The sequence below is a fragment of the Mchenga conophoros genome, linkage group LG4, assembly GCF_057382185.1.
Source record: "Mchenga conophoros isolate Kocher_MC1m ecotype Shallow Benthic linkage group LG4, M_conophoros_male_GT1.1, whole genome shotgun sequence".
NCBI classification, from domain to species: Eukaryota; Metazoa; Chordata; class Actinopteri; order Cichliformes; family Cichlidae; genus Mchenga; species Mchenga conophoros.
In genome coordinates this window covers 14466081-14483731 of record NC_140529.1, presented here as the reverse complement: position 1 = coordinate 14483731, position 17651 = coordinate 14466081, and the positions used below count along the sequence as shown (strand labels likewise).

The window sequence follows — 17651 nt, the reverse complement described above, 5'->3', positions numbered from 1 at the left end:
ATTTGCGGGTGGAGTGAAAGGCTGATATTTTAAAGAACTTTTACTCTCTGGATTCTTTTGTTTTATTTCAGCAGTGTGGTAGGTTGACCATGACATTTCAGGGCTGCATACATGTCCTGCTAACACCGGGGATAGCCTTTAACAATAAAAAAGAGAATTAAATGAAGCTTATGCCAAATTTTAGTAAGTATGTGAGTGCATACAATCACTATGATAAATTGTAAATGGACTGATTCTTATATAGCGCTTTTCTTTTCTCCCGGAGCAGTCAAAGCGCTTAAGTCGTCTGCCTGCTTTCCCAGGTGTTTAACTCCTTCTCTATTCTTTACATCTTTTCCACTTTACCACACTGTAAAACTCAATGCCAACATCAGCACTGTAGTAAAATAATTTTCATGCCCATCTTCTTCAAGCCAATCAGTCTCCACTCAGCATAGTTTAAATCACACTACTTACCTTTGATCCTCCCTTGCATTCACTTGCATACACCAAGAAAACAAAGGAAGTGATCATGGACTTCCGCAAAACAAGAACTGATCCCCCTCTCCTATCCATAAAAGGTACTATGTGGAGAGGGTGTCCTCCTTTAAGTTCCTCGGCACCCACATATCCGAGGACCTATCCTGGTCCACAGACACATCAGCCCTAGTAAAGAAAGCCCAGCAGCGCCTCCATTTCTTGAGGGTTCTGAGATGGAACAGGCTGCAGACTGAACTCCTAGTGTCCTTCTACCGTGCCACTATCAAGAGTGTGCTGGTGCACGCCATCCCTGTGTGGTACGCTGGTTGCACAACAGCTGACAAGAAGAGACTACAGAGGGTCATCAGAACTGCAGAGAAGGTGACTGGCTGTCCACTCCCCTCCCTGGACTTAATTGCCAGCTCAAGATGTCTCTCCAGAGCCAGGGCAATTATAAAGGACCACCTCCATCCTAACCACCACCTCTTCAACATCCTGCCCTCTGGAAAAAGGCTCAGATCCATCAGGTGCAAAACCAACAGACTAAAGAACAGCTTCTTCCCGAGGGCTGTCAGAACTCTTAATGCAAACTAAGAGTGTGTAAAGACTTCCCCAACACATCCACCCTGACACTGCTGTTTATCATCTATGTGCAACATCTCAGTCTTTCCATGTTCTGTGCAATAATTTTGGCTCATGTGCAATTATTTTGGTCCCAGTCTGTTTCAATGTTTCCTACACATACACCATGTATATAGTTCCACTCACATATGTATACATATACACTGTTTTTTATTTTATTTTATTCTATTTATTTATTTAATTCTTTATTTATTTTCCGCCTTCGTTGTATATTGGTTTCTCTTCTTCTTACTTTAGCACCTTTGTGGTTCAGCTACCCAATTTCGCTGTGCAAGAAACTGCACAATGACAATAAAAAGCTCTAAGTCTAAGTCTCTATTCTGCCTTAATTTCTGGCATAGCTTCGATTTCATTCAGCTGTGATAGACCATCAGAGTCTAACAGCCAAGCAGCTTACAAGGACATGAACTGCTGCACATAACAAGGCTGATTTACATCGTGGAGCCCTGGTCTCAAAAACTGGCATAGATGTAACTCTGTCTGTAAGCTGGATTTAAGTGCTTCAAGTTTTACCAACATGTTTAGTGGCATCTTCTGTTAATACGGAACATGACGTCATGTGGTTGGTTGGTTGCGGCTAATTGATTTACATTCGTTTATGTTGGCTAACCAGTGGGCGACCTTGCCATGCACCTATAAGGAATGTGGCACATCACGAACCAAAGCACCATCATGAATTGTCTGAAAATCACAACCATTTCTTTGGCCACCATGAGGTGGGGGATTTAGAGACTGGGCACCCAGCAACAATCTGGTACTTGTCCTGCAGACTGCTAAAGTACAATAAACACTCTGTAGGGTCAGCTTATGGAAAGCACCTCATCCTGATGGTGTACTGGGATGAGTACAGCAAGACTGCACCATGGAAGTAGAGAGGTCTTCACAAGCATCTTTAACACATCTTTGTCACATTGCTCTGTTCCCGCCTGTTTAAAAATATCTTTAATATGCCATTACCTAGGGTGACCAACTGTCTTCTTTTCATTTTTCACGTTCTGTCCAGGGCATCCAGGGGGATTTTCAAGATTGATAAAAATGTCAGTGATTTCCTATATTCCGACAGAGGACCCATGTGTGTGACATCATCCCTGAACTGCTGCTTTGCGAGTTGTTCTGCGCTCACAGACGGGACAGACAGCAACGTGCCTAATGATGTTTAAAAGATCCCAAAGCGTAAGTGCATCTTTTCAGATGAACTGCAAAAGAAGTTTCCCTCGTACCAACCTGGTAATTTTTCTTTACCAACTTTGAGGAATCACCAGTCGAGACACTTTTTTAAAGATTATTATTTATTAAAGCATTGAATAATTAAAAAGTATCATGGATCTCTTCTGTTCAGAAAACCACAGATACAGCTAACTTCCCAGAAGTGAGTACTCAAGCTTAGAGGTACAGCTGCTACTCTGTTACATGTGTACTAGATGTTTTTCTCTATTCTTTCATCCTTCACCCAATAACTTGTTGTTTTAGTGACCATGAGAGCAACCGTGGCTGAGATACCTGACGATGTTTATGTCTCACATGGTACCGATGACCCACCTTATCATAGTACTTAGTGTCCCTTTACTTTGAAACTTCTACACTGTCACCATTTCTAACAAAACACTGTGTAGACATCTAAATTCTTAAGCTCTTATTTGCTATAATACTTAACACATGAAAAAATCCGATTTGAGCTGAGCTCGTTGTTCTCTTTCCCCCTCACCCCTTTAGTAAAAGCTATTTCCTTACAATTGACACATACTTAGCATAATTCACTCGATTTAGCATTATTTCAACAGGATTTCTTATTTTAAACAAAAATACATTGTTTTCCTCCATCATTCTATTCTTTACACTCACATACAGCGTTTAAGGTGACATCTGCACAGAAAGAGTGCAGATGTGACATTGTGCAGTACACACACAGAGAAAGTCTGGGTTGAAAGGTTATTAGAATTATTTCATTGTAGTGATAATTTTCTTGTTCGACTTTATTAATTCTTGATTATATTTTGATTACGTTTCTGATGTGATTAGAGCAGAAATAACTATCAGCAAAAACACTTACATATAACTCTACATATACCCCCAAAGGCTGGATTTCAGGCCTTTTGCTTAATTTCTGACTGCATCACGGCTGAGGAATCTCATTCTTCTTTACATTATTTTACCGAATGTTATTTTAACACATTCAAAATAACCTACAAAATAAAAAAAGATTCTTAAAAAACGGTGTGAACAAACGTGTGTCTACTCGTTTTTTCTCAATCAACGACACCCCCACCAAGGAACACGTCTGTCCAGCATTATCCCCCACCACCTGATCATCAGGATAAATACACCATACAAATTATATATACATTATATCATTAATAGCTATAGCAGTGCTATAGGAAATATGATATGATAAAATATTAAAATGCATTTTACCTGAGTTATTACAAGTTAACTTGAATTTAAAACAATAACAAAGGAAAAAAAGATTTTGTGTAAAAAGTCATGTTTACATAAAACAAAACTGAAATAGACAATCTTCTCAGTTCTTGTTTGTTCAGTGTTAACTGCAGGTGTCAACACTGTGTAGACTCCTCTGTCTGTCTGTGTGGTCTTTCGGAGAGTTCTATCGTGTTGTGAGGAGCTGTTACATCCAAAAGTCCAAATAATAATAACAATAAAGTTAACAATAAATAAAATTAGCACAATATTAATCAAATAATTTAAATCCAGGGTGAGAATACCAGATTAGAGGGGGATAGTGTACTTACAAGAGGAAGGGCATCTGCCTAAAATAAATTAAATAAATCAATAAAATTCATTTTGGACAGTTTTAAATGCCTAACAATCAAACCTTCTCTTACAAAAATCAGAAGTAACAATATTTAACATGTAGACTATTATATTGCAGAGATAATGAAATTAAGCATTTATGTCTCTACTGACTGGTAAATAAACTTTAAATCTCTTACCTTCTTTCATTTTGTGAATGGCAATTACAGTGACAGCAACAATGATGACAACAAGAACAACCGCTGCAGCAATGATGAGGATTTCTGCTCAGTGACAACAAACAAGATAAAATGTACTGATAAATAAGATGGAATAAAACTGCATCCAATTATTGAAAATATTTTTTTTGACAATTTGTTTGATCATGAAGCCACACACTCAACCTGATGAAAGAAATCTAATTTAAATTGTTCCCTTTCGAGGTCACCACAGCGGATCATCTGCCTCCTTCTCAGCCTGTACCTAACATCCTCCTCTGCTATCGTCTCCAAACCAAACATTGTAGCAGGTCTCACTGCTGCACTGGCCTTTGCTTTGAAATCATTGACCCCAAGTGTTTTACTACATCTGCTCCTTGCATCACAGCTTCACTGTCTGCACCGTCTTGAACCAACTTTCTCTAGAATTCCTTTTTTTTCTTCTAACTAATATCCAAATCTGTGGGCCGTACACACTGACAACATTGAGCATTACCTCTTTGAGTTCCAGCTTCAAACTCATGATCCTGTCTGATACTGTTCAGCTCCAGAACACTCTTCACATGCTCTTCTTTCTAGATTACTCAGTTTCTCTTCCCAAATGCACCATGATAGAACAGTTTGAATAAACCTGGCACTGCTTCCCTCCCACCTGTTCACTTTACACAAAGTACCTACATTCTCTCTGTTATATCAGCCAGCTTTCTCCCATAATCTCTATATTTAAAATCCCACTCATGATGATGATGATGATCCCATGCATTCTTTAGTGTGAATACTTTTTTGATAACATATGTCACATATTGGATTTAAATATGATATGATATCTATGTCAACTCGACTGATGTAACCACAAATGCAGCAATATACAGTGCTTAACAGACACACCATAATTCATGTCACTGAATTTTTAACCCATTTACATGAGCTGTTTTTCACCAAACAAAATGCTCCTAAATGGGCCACAAATAAACAACCAAGGCTTTCATAGACTGCAGATGCTGAATTTGAAACATAGAAGTACTAAACTAATTTCAGCTTGATGGTTTTCTTGAGAATATTAATTTCAGTTTTGTTGAAGTGCTGGAAATTTTTTTTTTTTTTAGGATCTCCATCAGTAATTCCCATAGTAACAGCAACTCTTCTTGGGATCCGATAAAACATTTAAGCGTAACATTAAACATGATCCACAATAACAGCAAACAAAATAACTCAAATCTGTTTGTCTTACTTTGATCATGTCTAATTTTGTTTTTTCGCCAGTTGACGGTTTTATTCAGGTTGGTAATGATGCTGTCCTCAGCGTTAGAAAACTGAAACACACACTCATATCTTTTCCACTCCTCAGGTGTGACTGATGAAACATTCAGGCCAACACTCATCTGGAAGGTCCCATCATTGTTGGGCAGGATCTCTCCAGGATCCACACCTTCATGGATCTCCACTCCATCTTTCCTCCAGAACATCAAGGCCCTTTGAGGGTAGAAACCTGTAGCGTGGCAGCTGACTGGAGAGGAGGGAGTCTTCCAGAGGAGAAAAATAGAAGGAAGAACTGGAGAGAGGGAATGTGGGAAAGAGAAGGTGTGAGAATCGGTGAAAGAAGCAAAGCAGTATACATCAAAGAAGAAGTAAATGTAGTACACTTGTTTGATGAAAAATGTTAATCAAGAAAGACTGTAATAGTAATAAAAAAAGTAATAATTTAAAATGGAACAAGCAATTTGAGCAAAAGTTTCACTTTTTGTCCCTCTGTTTTCTGTGCACAGGTACCTGCCTAACTGTGAGTGTGAGATCTGTACATATTGGATGCCTGGAAACCCTTCCTCCCTTGATCCCCTCAATTCCAATAATACTTTTTGTATTTAGTTTGGACCACTGTAAATAAACACACTAAAGTGAAATTTTCCAAGTCTGTGTCTGGGTCCATTAGCCTTGACACTGATGACTGAGGGACTATTTCATGTTATTTAGATTTTGTTTTATTTGTTTGCACACATATGTGTGTACATGCATACATGTAAATGAAGGTATGTGTGTATATTAAGGGTATACATGAACTCAAGGTAGTGACTGAAAGAGTGTTATAGTGGCTGGAAAATTGTACCTAAGGGGGGAGGAGTTTAGTAAGTATGGGGTCAGAGTAGACCTGCTACTCCCTGGTTTAGACTGCTGCCCCCATAATCTGGACCAGAATAAGAGGCAGAAAATGAATCGGCGGATTTATTTTGATAATTTATTTTCCTTGTGTGTCATTTACTTCCCAGTTTTCACCACTAATTTTCATTTTGATCTGCATAAAACAACACGTTAACACACGTTGCCGTTTTTTTTTTTTAAAGATCATTAATAGAAAGATAAAGGATGTAGTTTACACACTCATGTGATTCTACCTTTTCTCAGCAGGGTGCTGTTCCCATTTTTCAAATATTTCTTCAGCCAATCAGGACAAGTCTGAGTGAGGAAGATTGTTTCTGCTGAGTTTCCATTAGCATTCCAGTCCTGTTCGATAATGTCAGCTTCTGGTTTCAGTGCAATCCATTTCATTGTTTTAAGATCAAATTCAAGAAGGTTCTCTGCATTATAACCATACTGTATCACACCATTCACCTCTCCAGTGTTTTCATCCCATTCACAGCCTTCCATCATCTGTAAAGTGTTGACAACTGAAAAGTGAATTAGAAATTAATTAAAATGAATAATATTAATACTGTGAGGCACTGCTATTCTATCTTTGTTGTGTTCTTCCTGTGATTTAACTGATCTGACAACATTATATTGGAAAACAGGCGCAATTCATGATTAAAAGAAAAAGATGAAGGACAAGAGGAAAAAAAACAATTCAACCATCTAGGGTATCCGTAAGAACCAGAAAAATAATTACAGGCAGTTTGAAAGCACTAATAATTAATGCAATTAATGTAAGGCAACTATTTAGAACAATGTGTACATGTATTCTTTTGTCTCCAAAAGTTGATTCTGTTCATCTGAACGTAGCATTTTCAGTGGGAGAAACGTTTCGTCACTCATCCAAGTGACTTCTTCAGTCTCAGCTGCAGGTTTCCCTTTTCTTATAAATGGTCCAGATGAACAGAATCAACTTTTGGAGATTTACTTACCTGGATGATTGTGAATGCAACAAGATATTCTTTTGTCATGCAGTTTGAAGCATGTTCACATTAGTAAAATTTCTGGTCACAATCAAGATGCACAAAATTACAATTTAAAATCTAGAGACTAACAACATGATGTGACATAAAGTATAAGAGAAAATACTACACCTTCACTTTGGCTGGCCAGCTGCTGCCACTTTGAAATCCACTTTCTGAAGACGTATGGCAGTATCGCAAAGCAAAGTTCATTGTACGAATCCAACTGAGCCTTGTCATTATATAATGTTTTTTGGACCCAGTCTTGTCTTGTTTCCAATATCTTTTTGCTGCTGTCACAGTAACCAAACTCAGTGCGTTTAACCTCTGCAACTGCCATAAACTCTGGGATGTTTCGGACTTCAGAGGATTCAGTAATAAAATACACCAGTGAGTGTTTCACTGTGGGAAACAAACATTGATAACGTGATACATTAAATAAGAAAAACAATATAGACATTATTAGAAATATGAGTCATTCATTGTGATTCAGCTTGAACTTTTTTAAATGTAAGCTGCATGCGTTATATGCTGCAGAACGTTGGTTATAAACATTGTTAGATAGAATTTTTTGAGATCCTAATAAATATTTAAGATCAAAAGATGAAATGCAATTTCACCAGCTGTTCATAATCCTGGACCTATTCACATTTTTTCCCCCTAACTGTGGGTGTTTTATCTGATCCACATGGTGGCAGTGTAATTAATAATTTCAGAAAAAATAATCCTGACAGACAGAAACACACGCATAAATAAATAAATAAATAAATAAATAAATAATTCAACTTTGTCACAATCAGTGGGGCTGACTGTGTGTAGAGTCAAAGGTGGACCCAAATGCAGATGAAACAAAACGTGACTTGAATAACTAAACACGAGCCGTTTATTGAGGCTGGCAAATGAACTGCACACAAAAGGCAAAAGGCAGTGCTAACAATAAACTAAACTGGGTGAGCTAAATTAAATAAAAAGCGACAACAGGAACATGGACCTGACATAAGAAAACTTGACATGAACTCTTGGCCTAGAAACCAAGCAGACGATCTGACAATGACACACTGAAAACAGAGGACTACACAGGAGGTGATTAGGGGACGTGGGAACACATGGGGGAACAGCTGACTGACATGACGGTAATGACAGGACAGGGGAAGTGAAACTAAATACAATGAGCAAAGAACACACGACTCCTTCAAAATAAAACAGGAAACATGAGACGCAGACATGACAAAACAAACTTGATAACATAAGACACGCAGCATAAAACACAAAGGGTGAGGGGAAACTTAAATACAGGGGAAGAAAACACAAGGAGTCTAATAACCAAATGAACTTCGCTAATCTAATGAACTTAAACATAAACAGCATCCAAATACTGTAAACTAAACCTAAAACGCTGGGTCAACATACCCAGGAACATGACAAACGTAGAATAAATATTCTATTAAAAATAAAGTTCTACTAAAAATAGTTCCTTAGTTCCAATAGTTCCAAATTTATATACTCATAATGAGTTTTTTTAGAGGCAATGAGTTTGCATATTTCTTTTTCTTTATTTCTTTTTCTTTATTTCTATTCTTTTAATATCAATTTTATAAAAATTAATAATGTAACAGCATGATAATATTTTTTCATCCTCCTGTTAGCATGAATTACATATTTGTGTGCATATTTGTACTTTGGTGTTCTGTGGCAGCTGCAGAGATTAGGAATTATCATAGCCAAGAGTTACTTTGTATTTTTTCTTGCTTTTCCCTTTAATGCTGATGGACATGATAACCAGATGCCAGGGCTGTTTAGGGGAAATTCCAGGTTCATCTTTGCTTCCTTTTTCCTAACTTAAAGAGCCACCCCTGGTGACCATCGCCCGATTCTCCTGTCTCATTAAAACCAGGACCATCACAGGTGACCCCCTTGCACCCTGCCCACCACCTGTCCCACACCCCCAGACTCACAAACAGCTTCTTCCTCTGGGCTATTCAGACTATTAACGAACACAACCTTTACTACTTAAGTAAGCTTTACTTAGTTTTTTAGAAGCAACAGGTTTGCATATTTCTTTTTAGTTCTGAGAACTACTTAGCTTTTACAGTGCACTTTACATCATTTAAAAAACTATGTTGCTATATTCTTTAACATTTTCACTAAAGCTTCTGCTAAACACTTTTGAGACAGAGTCTTTGGATTTGCTAAACTGCAAATGATGAAGAATCATCTGTTTAACAGAAATATGTATCAGGAAACTATTTCACGTGTATTAAAAGCATTCTGCCTAAATCTTGTGGGAGTGTAGGAGTCTAGCAGTGTAAATAAACCATGTTTAAAATATATGTTTTTTATACTACATACCAACCCTTTTCTACTACATCACTAATGGACAGTGCAGAAGAGTTGTAGTGCAAATCAAATTCAATTGTTAATCACTGGCTGATAAAACATGCATTTGTGTTATCCAATTTTTTAATCCTAATTATTTCAGAAAATCAGAGCTAAAATGTTTTGGCTCTCCCAATAAAATAAAGCAAAAGTAAAACCACTGCTCGAGGTCAGATTATATTTCTGTTAGAGCTTGAATGTTTGAATGCATTTCTTAGTTGCACTAAGAAAAGACGCCATGGCAGAAAAGACGCAATAAAAATAAGGTATCTTTTCTTTATCTTTAATGTTAACTATTGTTGTTCTAACATTTGAAAAAATCTTCAGGGCTGGCAGTACTTAGTTTAAACGCTTATCTATTGTTGCATCTGTTCCTGCTTTCACCCACTGAAGCATGAAGTGCTTCACTTGCCTGCTTGCCAATACCTGCCTATGTCCAATACAATGTGCCAAATTCTTTGACTGTAACACAAAGAACCTGACACGCAAACTCGAATGTAACAAGTTCAGAGTGAGTCCCAGCATGTATGTATTGTAGCTGGGATGTTTGCTACATCAGTAGATATTGTGATTTTTACCTTCAAGGAGTGCAGAATAAATATCATTTATACAACTGTTTGACTAGCTCTGATGTCGGGGTGCAAGTGAGTTTTTTTGTTTGTTTTTTTTAAAGTTGTGCTAAATCCCTATATACATGTCAAAGTTAGCATACTTTACTAAAAAATAATTTGCTCCAGTAAAAGGATTTTGGTTCATGATCTTACCTGCAGAAGCAATGTGACAGCTAAGGAGCAGCAGCATTAGCTTCATCGTCATATTTAGAAAGATGGAGTTGAAGTGAAGACCTGAGAGAAGAGTTGTGTGGTTTTACAGGTTTGTTAAGGTTTGTTTCCCGGTGCAAGTTTAGTTCACACTATCAGTATATGAGGTGTGCTTAACCTCAGCTGACACTCAGCATACTTGAACAAGGGTTTAATTGATATTATTATTATTATTATTATTATTATTATTATTATTGAAAAGGCATTTCTTTTGTGTCCCAAAAAACAATATAAGCATTTATCTATATGTTACCTGTTCCTGCCTGTTTCCTGGAAAATAAAGATGCATCTTCTGATGCATGCATCCATCAGAAAATGATCCAAGATTTTCTCCTAATAATATTAATACATCTGTCAAGTTCCTTACAGCTTATGCCATTTAAGACTGCCATTGTTTCATGGGGATAACATAAGTAACATATTTTTTATATACATCTTTCTAGACAAAAGATCACAAAGTGCTTCAAAAAGAGATAACAAGATATAAAACAAAAAAAGACAAAAAGTTAACGAAATGTAATTCTAAAAAGATGTGTTTTTAGTTGTTTCTTGAAAGAGACTACTGAGCCCACAGATCTTAACCTCAGTGGGAGAGAGTTCCACAGTCTGGGAGCCACAGTGGCAAAAGATCTGTGTCCCTTAGTTCCCAGCCTTGTATGCTGTATGACAAGTAGGCCCTGATCACATGACCTCGAGGACCTGCTAGGGACATAGTGCTGTAGAAGTTCAGTGGCGTAAGCTGGTGCGTGTCCATGAAGAGCTCTAAAAGTCAGAATCAAATCCCTATATACATGTCAAAGTTAGCATACTTTACTAAAAAATAATTTGCTCCAGTAAAATGATTGTGGATCATGATCTTACCTGCAGAAGCAATGTGACAGCAAAGTTGGGCTAAATCCATTGTTAAGGTTTGTTTCCTGGTGCAAGTCTAGTTTACATTCTCGGTATATGAGGTGTGTTTAACTTCAGCATATTAGAGCAATTATTATTAATTATTAATCATTACATTTTTTTAAATTAAAAAGGCATTTCTGTTATGTTGTTACGGTCGCTGACCTTTAGTGGCTCTCCCTCTGTGAGAGAGTTTTTTTTCTCCTTTCCTGTGTTACAGGTCTGCCTCATGAGCCACAGCTGAGGTGTGTTGCAGCTTGTCAGCCACGGCATATAGTCTGCCATCCTAAACTGCCACGCCCCTGCCACTTCCCCCATTTTGCCAGAGCTGTGAGCTACAGTGCTTTGGGCAGCAAACTTTAGTGTGTGTGAATTTAAACTCTGTGTAACTTTGGCTTTCTTTCTTTTATTGTGAGCAAAGGTGTGCCTTTACAGTGGTAATTAGTTCATCACAGTGGAAGCAGGTAGGGGTTCTCCTGTTTTTGGCTCGACAGGGAGCTCAGCCACTGTGTTTTGTTTTCGGCTAGAGAGTTCTTGGTTTGATTTTTAGTTAAAGGGGGTGTTTTGTTTGTTGTTTTGGCCGGAAGACTCTGAAGATAAGCGCTTCCCTGTGTTCATTTTTACTTCAGTAGTTTTCTGCAATAAATCATGTTTAATGACATGATTTATGTCCCCCCCCTCACTTCAGTCAGCACTTCGTTTTTAAGTGGGGCATATTTTTTAAGTCTAAAAACTACAATATAAGCATTGATCTACTTAAATGGTTAGGTATCTTGGGACAGGGGAGCGGGACATCAACAAACAGACTGTAGCGATGTGGACAGTGTACCAGTCAGTTGTGATGAAGAGAGAGCTGAGCATAAAAGCAAAGCTCTCAATTTACCAGTTGATCTATGTCCCTACCCTCACCTACCCTCATGAAAGAATGAGACCCCGAAAACAATTGGCGAAGGGTGGCTGTCCTCACCCTTAGAGATAGGGTGATGTGTTCGGCCATCGGGAAGGGGCTCAGAGTAGAGCTGCTACTCATCCACATCCAAAGGAGCCAGACTATTGTCCTATAGTCTCATACTGTTGCTTCAGATTTTCAGTGTCTGCAACCACATTAGGCAGTTTAGATTAAAAAAAATAAGCTAGAAAACCAATGTCATTTCCTGTGCTGAGAATGATCACTTCAATTATATGATTAGATTTGCCTCGGTAAATTTGACAATGGTCACCATATCACACATGACCTCAGAATTTTTTTTTTCATGTAAAACTCTTACACCATTAAAGAAACCCTATAATCCATCGATCCTTGGGTGAGAACACTTCAAAGGAAAAGGAAGAGCTAGCACAATGCACAAACTGCAGGTCAGATCCTGAAATGGACTGGAGGCCAGTGTAGGTTTAACACTTTTTCTTGCCCAACAAAAGGCAAGTTGCTGCATTTTGAACAGCAACAGCAACCCGACCAATCAAGTCCACACAGTTGAGCTTAACAGTTGGGCAGAACTCTTTTGGCTCTCAGCGAAGGCGGTCGCACTTTTCTCCTCTCCTGCCCTTATCTTCCCTGCTTAGCTTCTTATGTCCTTGTCTTGTGTTTTTACTTACTTTTCCCTGGAACACTCTCTCACAGTCTGTTCTCTAAAACCTAAAAGAGGAATTATGGATTTGATCACCTGAATGCAATTGACAGCCCTTCTCAACGAGACGTCTGGGCTCGGGTGAGCCTGACTGCTGAAGATATCTACCTATTCGGAACCATGATAACAGGGTTCTTGCTGATCGGAGCTGGCTTGGCCCTGGCTTATTGAAGAATTAATGAAGCATGGGCAAATGTTCCCATAACTCACATTGCAACACCTGGTCTGTTCTATTTACTTTTTTTTATTTATACATTTGATAAGCATTCCAATATCTTAATGAATACAGAATATAGATCTAGCACAAAGCAAGAAAGCGCGAGATAAAGCTAATCAAAAAGGTATTGGCTGAAGCAAATGTGTGTTATGCCAACCCTTTTAACAAAAGATAATTTAGGAAGCAGCTCATTTACAGGCCTTGAAGCAAAAGAGTAAAACAAAACAAACAAACATAAAAACAAAACAAAAAAAGTCCATCTTAGACGAGTAAGTACTTTAAATTAAATTTCATGACGATAATCCACGCAAAACAACCAAGAGTTTTAGTCTTATTATTATTATTGCTCTTCTAATTCTTGATTTATACATTTTTCTAATCTCTGGTTTTAAACATGTTTTAACCACCAGCAAGTTAGGTAAACCCGGATGAGCAGGAAAGGCAAGATGGATCCACTGAAGCCCCAGTGATCGTTGAGTTGGGAAAAAAAATCCACCTGAATAGCAGAAAGAATTAAACCAACAGCCACATCTCAGGTAAGATTTAGCTCTCAGCAGAAGACCTACACATCTCCCTCTTCATCTGAAAGATTAGATGACAGCAGGCAAGTAAACAAGTGTGCCGGTTTAAACACCAGTGATCGTAGAGGGGTTGAGGTTTGATCACCCACATTATGCTTTATTCAAGTTTTGTGGGATGACTTGATATCAAAAAGTGCTTGGTCGTCATATGCCACAAGAGCAGATACACATTGGCAACAAACACAGAATAAAACAATAGCAACTGCTAAGTAAGTTTCAGTAATTACAACAATGAGAAACTACTTCTTAAGTATGTATGGTGTGCCATACTTGAGGGTGCAAGAACACATAATGCTTACAGTAAGTAATCAGTATTGAGAGAGGGTTTACTTTTTTTTTTTTTTTTTTTTTTTTTTTGCCTGTCCCGTTTGGCTCTTTTGCCATCAGAATTATTGTCTAAAGGCGAAGAAAGATGCCCAGCGGATTTACTTTACCAAATTGACCATCCCAGCCTTGCCGTAATGGTCCATTTGATTCACCTTTTATTGTTTATTTTATTTTCACTTGCTGAATACGGGACAGACTTGACTGGGGGAAAGAAGGGGAGAAAGAAAGAGAAAGAGCTGAGAAGAGGGACAGGGGAGAAGGGCAAAAAACAAAAACCAACAGAACGGGCAGAAAAAGAAAAAAAATGCATATATCGATCACCTGGATCACCTGTTGAGAAAGACAAAAGAAAACAAGCAGAAGAGAACAAGAGTAATAGAATAAACAACATCACAATGATATATGGGAATATGACAGTAAATACTAAATATTAAACATTATTGTGCAGCACGTAAGATCAACAGAACACAGTGTGCTTTGAGGTAGGAGCCAAAAAGGGTGTAGTTTGTGGGTGTGATCACCCGTGTGTACCTGTGTGCATGGACGCGCTTGTTTTTTTTTTAAAAGGTTCCTTCATGTAATGATCTGCTAGAGGGTGTGGGGGAGCCACAGCCCCGTCCTCCAGGGCATGAAGCAGGTATGGAGGAGATCAAAACTCCAGACATCCAGAGGCCCCCAGAACACAAGAGACCAAGGAAGACCAACAGAGGGGCAGCCGCGCCACTGTCCCAGAAAGAGCTGAGGAGAGTCCCAGAAGAGGGCTCATTCAGCAGCCGCGGAGCAGAAGCCAGGGGGGGTTGCAGTGACGCGCCCGTGAGCTCCGCCGGCAGCCAGCCGTGCCTGAGTGACCGAGCCCCAGGCCGAGAGGCCGGGGGCACCCCACCTCCGAAGTGGCCCGAGCGAGCCCCAGGATCCAGGCCCCGATAAGCGGCCGCCAAGGAGTGAGCCGGTGTGCTTAAGTAATCAGTATTGAGAGAGGGTTTACTCTTTTGTGCTAATATTTTGGGTTGAAAGAGGAGTGCTCATAGCTCACGCAATCACTTAATCCCAGTTTTAACCCATGCTAATATAACAAAGTTACTGTACATTGATTAATACATTGATTAAAAAGCAAAGTGACAGGATTTGCTCTAAAAGCTAGAGTGCATAGTTATTGTCTTCAAAACACTAAACTGTAGTGTTACAACCACTGCAGTTTAGTGTTTTGTCCAATTTGATGATGATGTTCTCATTTGCACCGGAAAAGTGAAACACACAGACATATTCGAACTGAGCTTTTTCAGCTTCCCATCGCAGTTTGGTGGTGACAGCCTGTGGTGATGTGGCGATCCACGTCACTGTTTGCAGGTCAAATGATAGAAGACTTTCTACATCATGCCCATACAGATTGAAGCCATTTATCTCTCCAGTCTCAACACCCCATTCACAGCTATTCATTCTTTGCAAAATATGAACACCTGAAAAAGAGAGACAGATGAGATCTCAGCACATCTTACAACTGATATCCACTCCAGGTGCCGAGGATCGTTCTTCATAAGGTTTTTAATCCACTCTGTTTTGAGTTCTGGTCCCCTTCCATTGCTGTCACAGTTACCTCCATTATTGTTTTTTATTAATGTTTTATAAAACGTTACTAATCTTTGTCACATTATTGAAATAAATGTGTGGCTTAATTTAGATTTTAAAAAAAGCGGAAAATATTACTTAGGCTAAACATTTGTAATTATGTTAAAGCTCTGAAAAAATCTACTTCTTGCAACTTACATATATGTTATCGTTAATTGATGCATTCATCACTCGGTAACTTACAGAATCTTCTTGATAGCCAAACTACTTTGAGCTAACAGGAAGGCAACAATAACTCAAACAATCACCCATTACAACCAAGCAGAAGAACATCTTTGAATGAACAACACACTGATCTGAGAAATACAGGGCCAGTCTCATCAAGTGCTGACACAGATACACAGATATATAAATTACATAGGCAAATCTATGTACTGAATGCATAATGTACTGAATATATGATATATATTGATAATAGCCACTGGGGGAGGGGAGCAGCTCTGCTTGCCTTTCTGTAAAGCCCCCACAGGTCACTGCAAAAACCCACAGTATGCTCCGCTTTCTCTCTCCCATTACATTCAGTGTTTTGAGCCTCCCCTGTGTTTGTGCAGCATGGCTGAGTCACGTGATGACACAACAACAAAACACAGCAAAGCAGTTATGGTTAAGCTGCTTTCACAGACATATCAGACACATCTTTGATGAAACTGAAACAGTCTTCTGAACGTAAAAGAGAAAATTGACTGAGAATTGATTTAACCACGCTATTACTGACCAATACCAATGTTGGTATTAATACTATTGATTTAATAATTGGAGGTTATCATTGTGCAGCCAGCACATATCAATACATACCTAAATTTATTTATTTATTAAGAAAAAAATATGTATATGTAAATGAGCTGCTTGCTAAATTATCTTTTGTTAAAAGGGTTGGCATAATAAGCACGTGCTTCACCCAATACCTTTTTGATTAGCCTTGTCTCTTGCTTTCTTGCTTCGTGGTCATTTTTTTCTTCTGTATTCACTGAGACATTTGAATGATAATAAAACCCTCCACTTCTACAGCTTCTCTCAGCAGAGGAATAGCAGAAAGAAAGAAAAAAATGGACTGAAAGATTCATAACCAAATTCAAGGCCTATACTCTCTGGCCAGTTTAATAGGTACACCTGTTCAACTGCTTATTAACACAAATATGTAATCAGCCAATCAGATGGCAGAAAATGTAATTTAGTGAATTTAGGGATCTAGACTTCTTGGAAATACAAACATAGCATATAACAAAAATAAAAACATAATAAAAAAAAAAGAAATCAAACGTTGTGGCGTACACGTCACAATCGCGCCCTCTCTCTCTCTGACCCAAAAATAGTCATTGTGTATAACTTTAATTTAACCAGGAGAGGGCAGTGTTGCTTTCCTTTTGCGTGATTTACACGTGTTTTTGTTGTTGTACAATATCAACCACCTGGGATCCCAAATTCTTAAATCCACTGCAAATGTAATAACCTTCCAAATAAAGCTGAGCTCTGTGTATTGCTGAATTCTAAATTTCAGTGCTAGACTAAAAATAAATCAAATAAATGTATTGTTTTGCAGATACAAAATATCATTTTAACTCTTTTAAATTCCACTGACTGCAATCTGTCTGAGTGTATAACTGAAATCTAACAAAATTGTAAAAATCTATTTGAGTTAATCTGAAATCATACAGATTAACTGTATGATTTCAGATTAACTCAAAAAATGTAAAAATTAAACATAATTTATGGACACCGTTTGATTTCTTTGCATGTAGCTATATTAACATTTATACATTTAATAAATCATGAAATTAATACGCGCATGTTCTCGTAACAATGCAACTAACTGTTTGCTCTTCATTCAGTGAAGTGAGCATCACACGCTGCTCATATAAAACATATTCTGACAAACAGCCGCACAGCTGAGGAGCCTTTTTTTTCAGAAACTTGAAGGATAACTTCCCAAAGTCTGACCTGCATCGGACCATCCGCTCAGTGTCCGTGGTT

General features: G+C 38.2%; 1 protein-coding gene across 3 annotated transcripts; it reads right to left on the bottom strand.

Moving 5' to 3' along the window:
* Window positions 1–3625: 3625 nt before the first annotated feature.
* Window positions 3626–10405, bottom strand: LOC146575725 (major histocompatibility complex class I-related protein 1-like). 3 transcript variants are annotated; one of them, XM_085270564.1, is made up of 7 exons: window positions 10354–10405; window positions 7346–7615; window positions 6458–6730; window positions 5299–5619; window positions 4050–4133; window positions 3849–3866; window positions 3626–3721 (listed from the first exon to the last, which is right to left on the bottom strand). In XM_085270564.1, exons 1-7 carry the CDS (start codon window positions 10403–10405, stop codon window positions 3654–3656), a joined length of 1086 nt encoding a protein of 361 aa, XP_085126690.1. In that variant the 3' UTR covers window positions 3626–3653. The 3 variants fall into 3 exon arrangements, with proteins under 3 accessions (XP_085126690.1, XP_085126689.1, XP_085126688.1); XM_085270563.1 differs by lacking the exons at window positions 3626–3721; window positions 3849–3866; window positions 4050–4133 and having other exon boundaries at window positions 5032–5619; XM_085270562.1 differs by lacking the exons at window positions 3626–3721; window positions 3849–3866; window positions 4050–4133; window positions 10354–10405 and having other exon boundaries at window positions 5032–5619; window positions 7346–8278.
* Between the last annotated feature and the right edge of the window lie 7246 nt (window positions 10406–17651).

Coding starts and splice junctions, on each gene's coding strand:
- LOC146575725 (XM_085270562.1), bottom strand. CDS start 7,673: ATGTCTATATTGTTTTTCTTATTTAATGTATCACGTTATCAATGTTTG. Junction 6,731..7,345: donor GCTGGCCAGCCAAAGTGAAG/GTGTAGTATTTT, acceptor TTCACTTTTCAG/TTGTCAACACTTTACAGATG. Junction 5,620..6,457: donor CAGCACCCTGCTGAGAAAAG/GTAGAATCACAT, acceptor CCCTCTCTCCAG/TTCTTCCTTCTATTTTTCTC.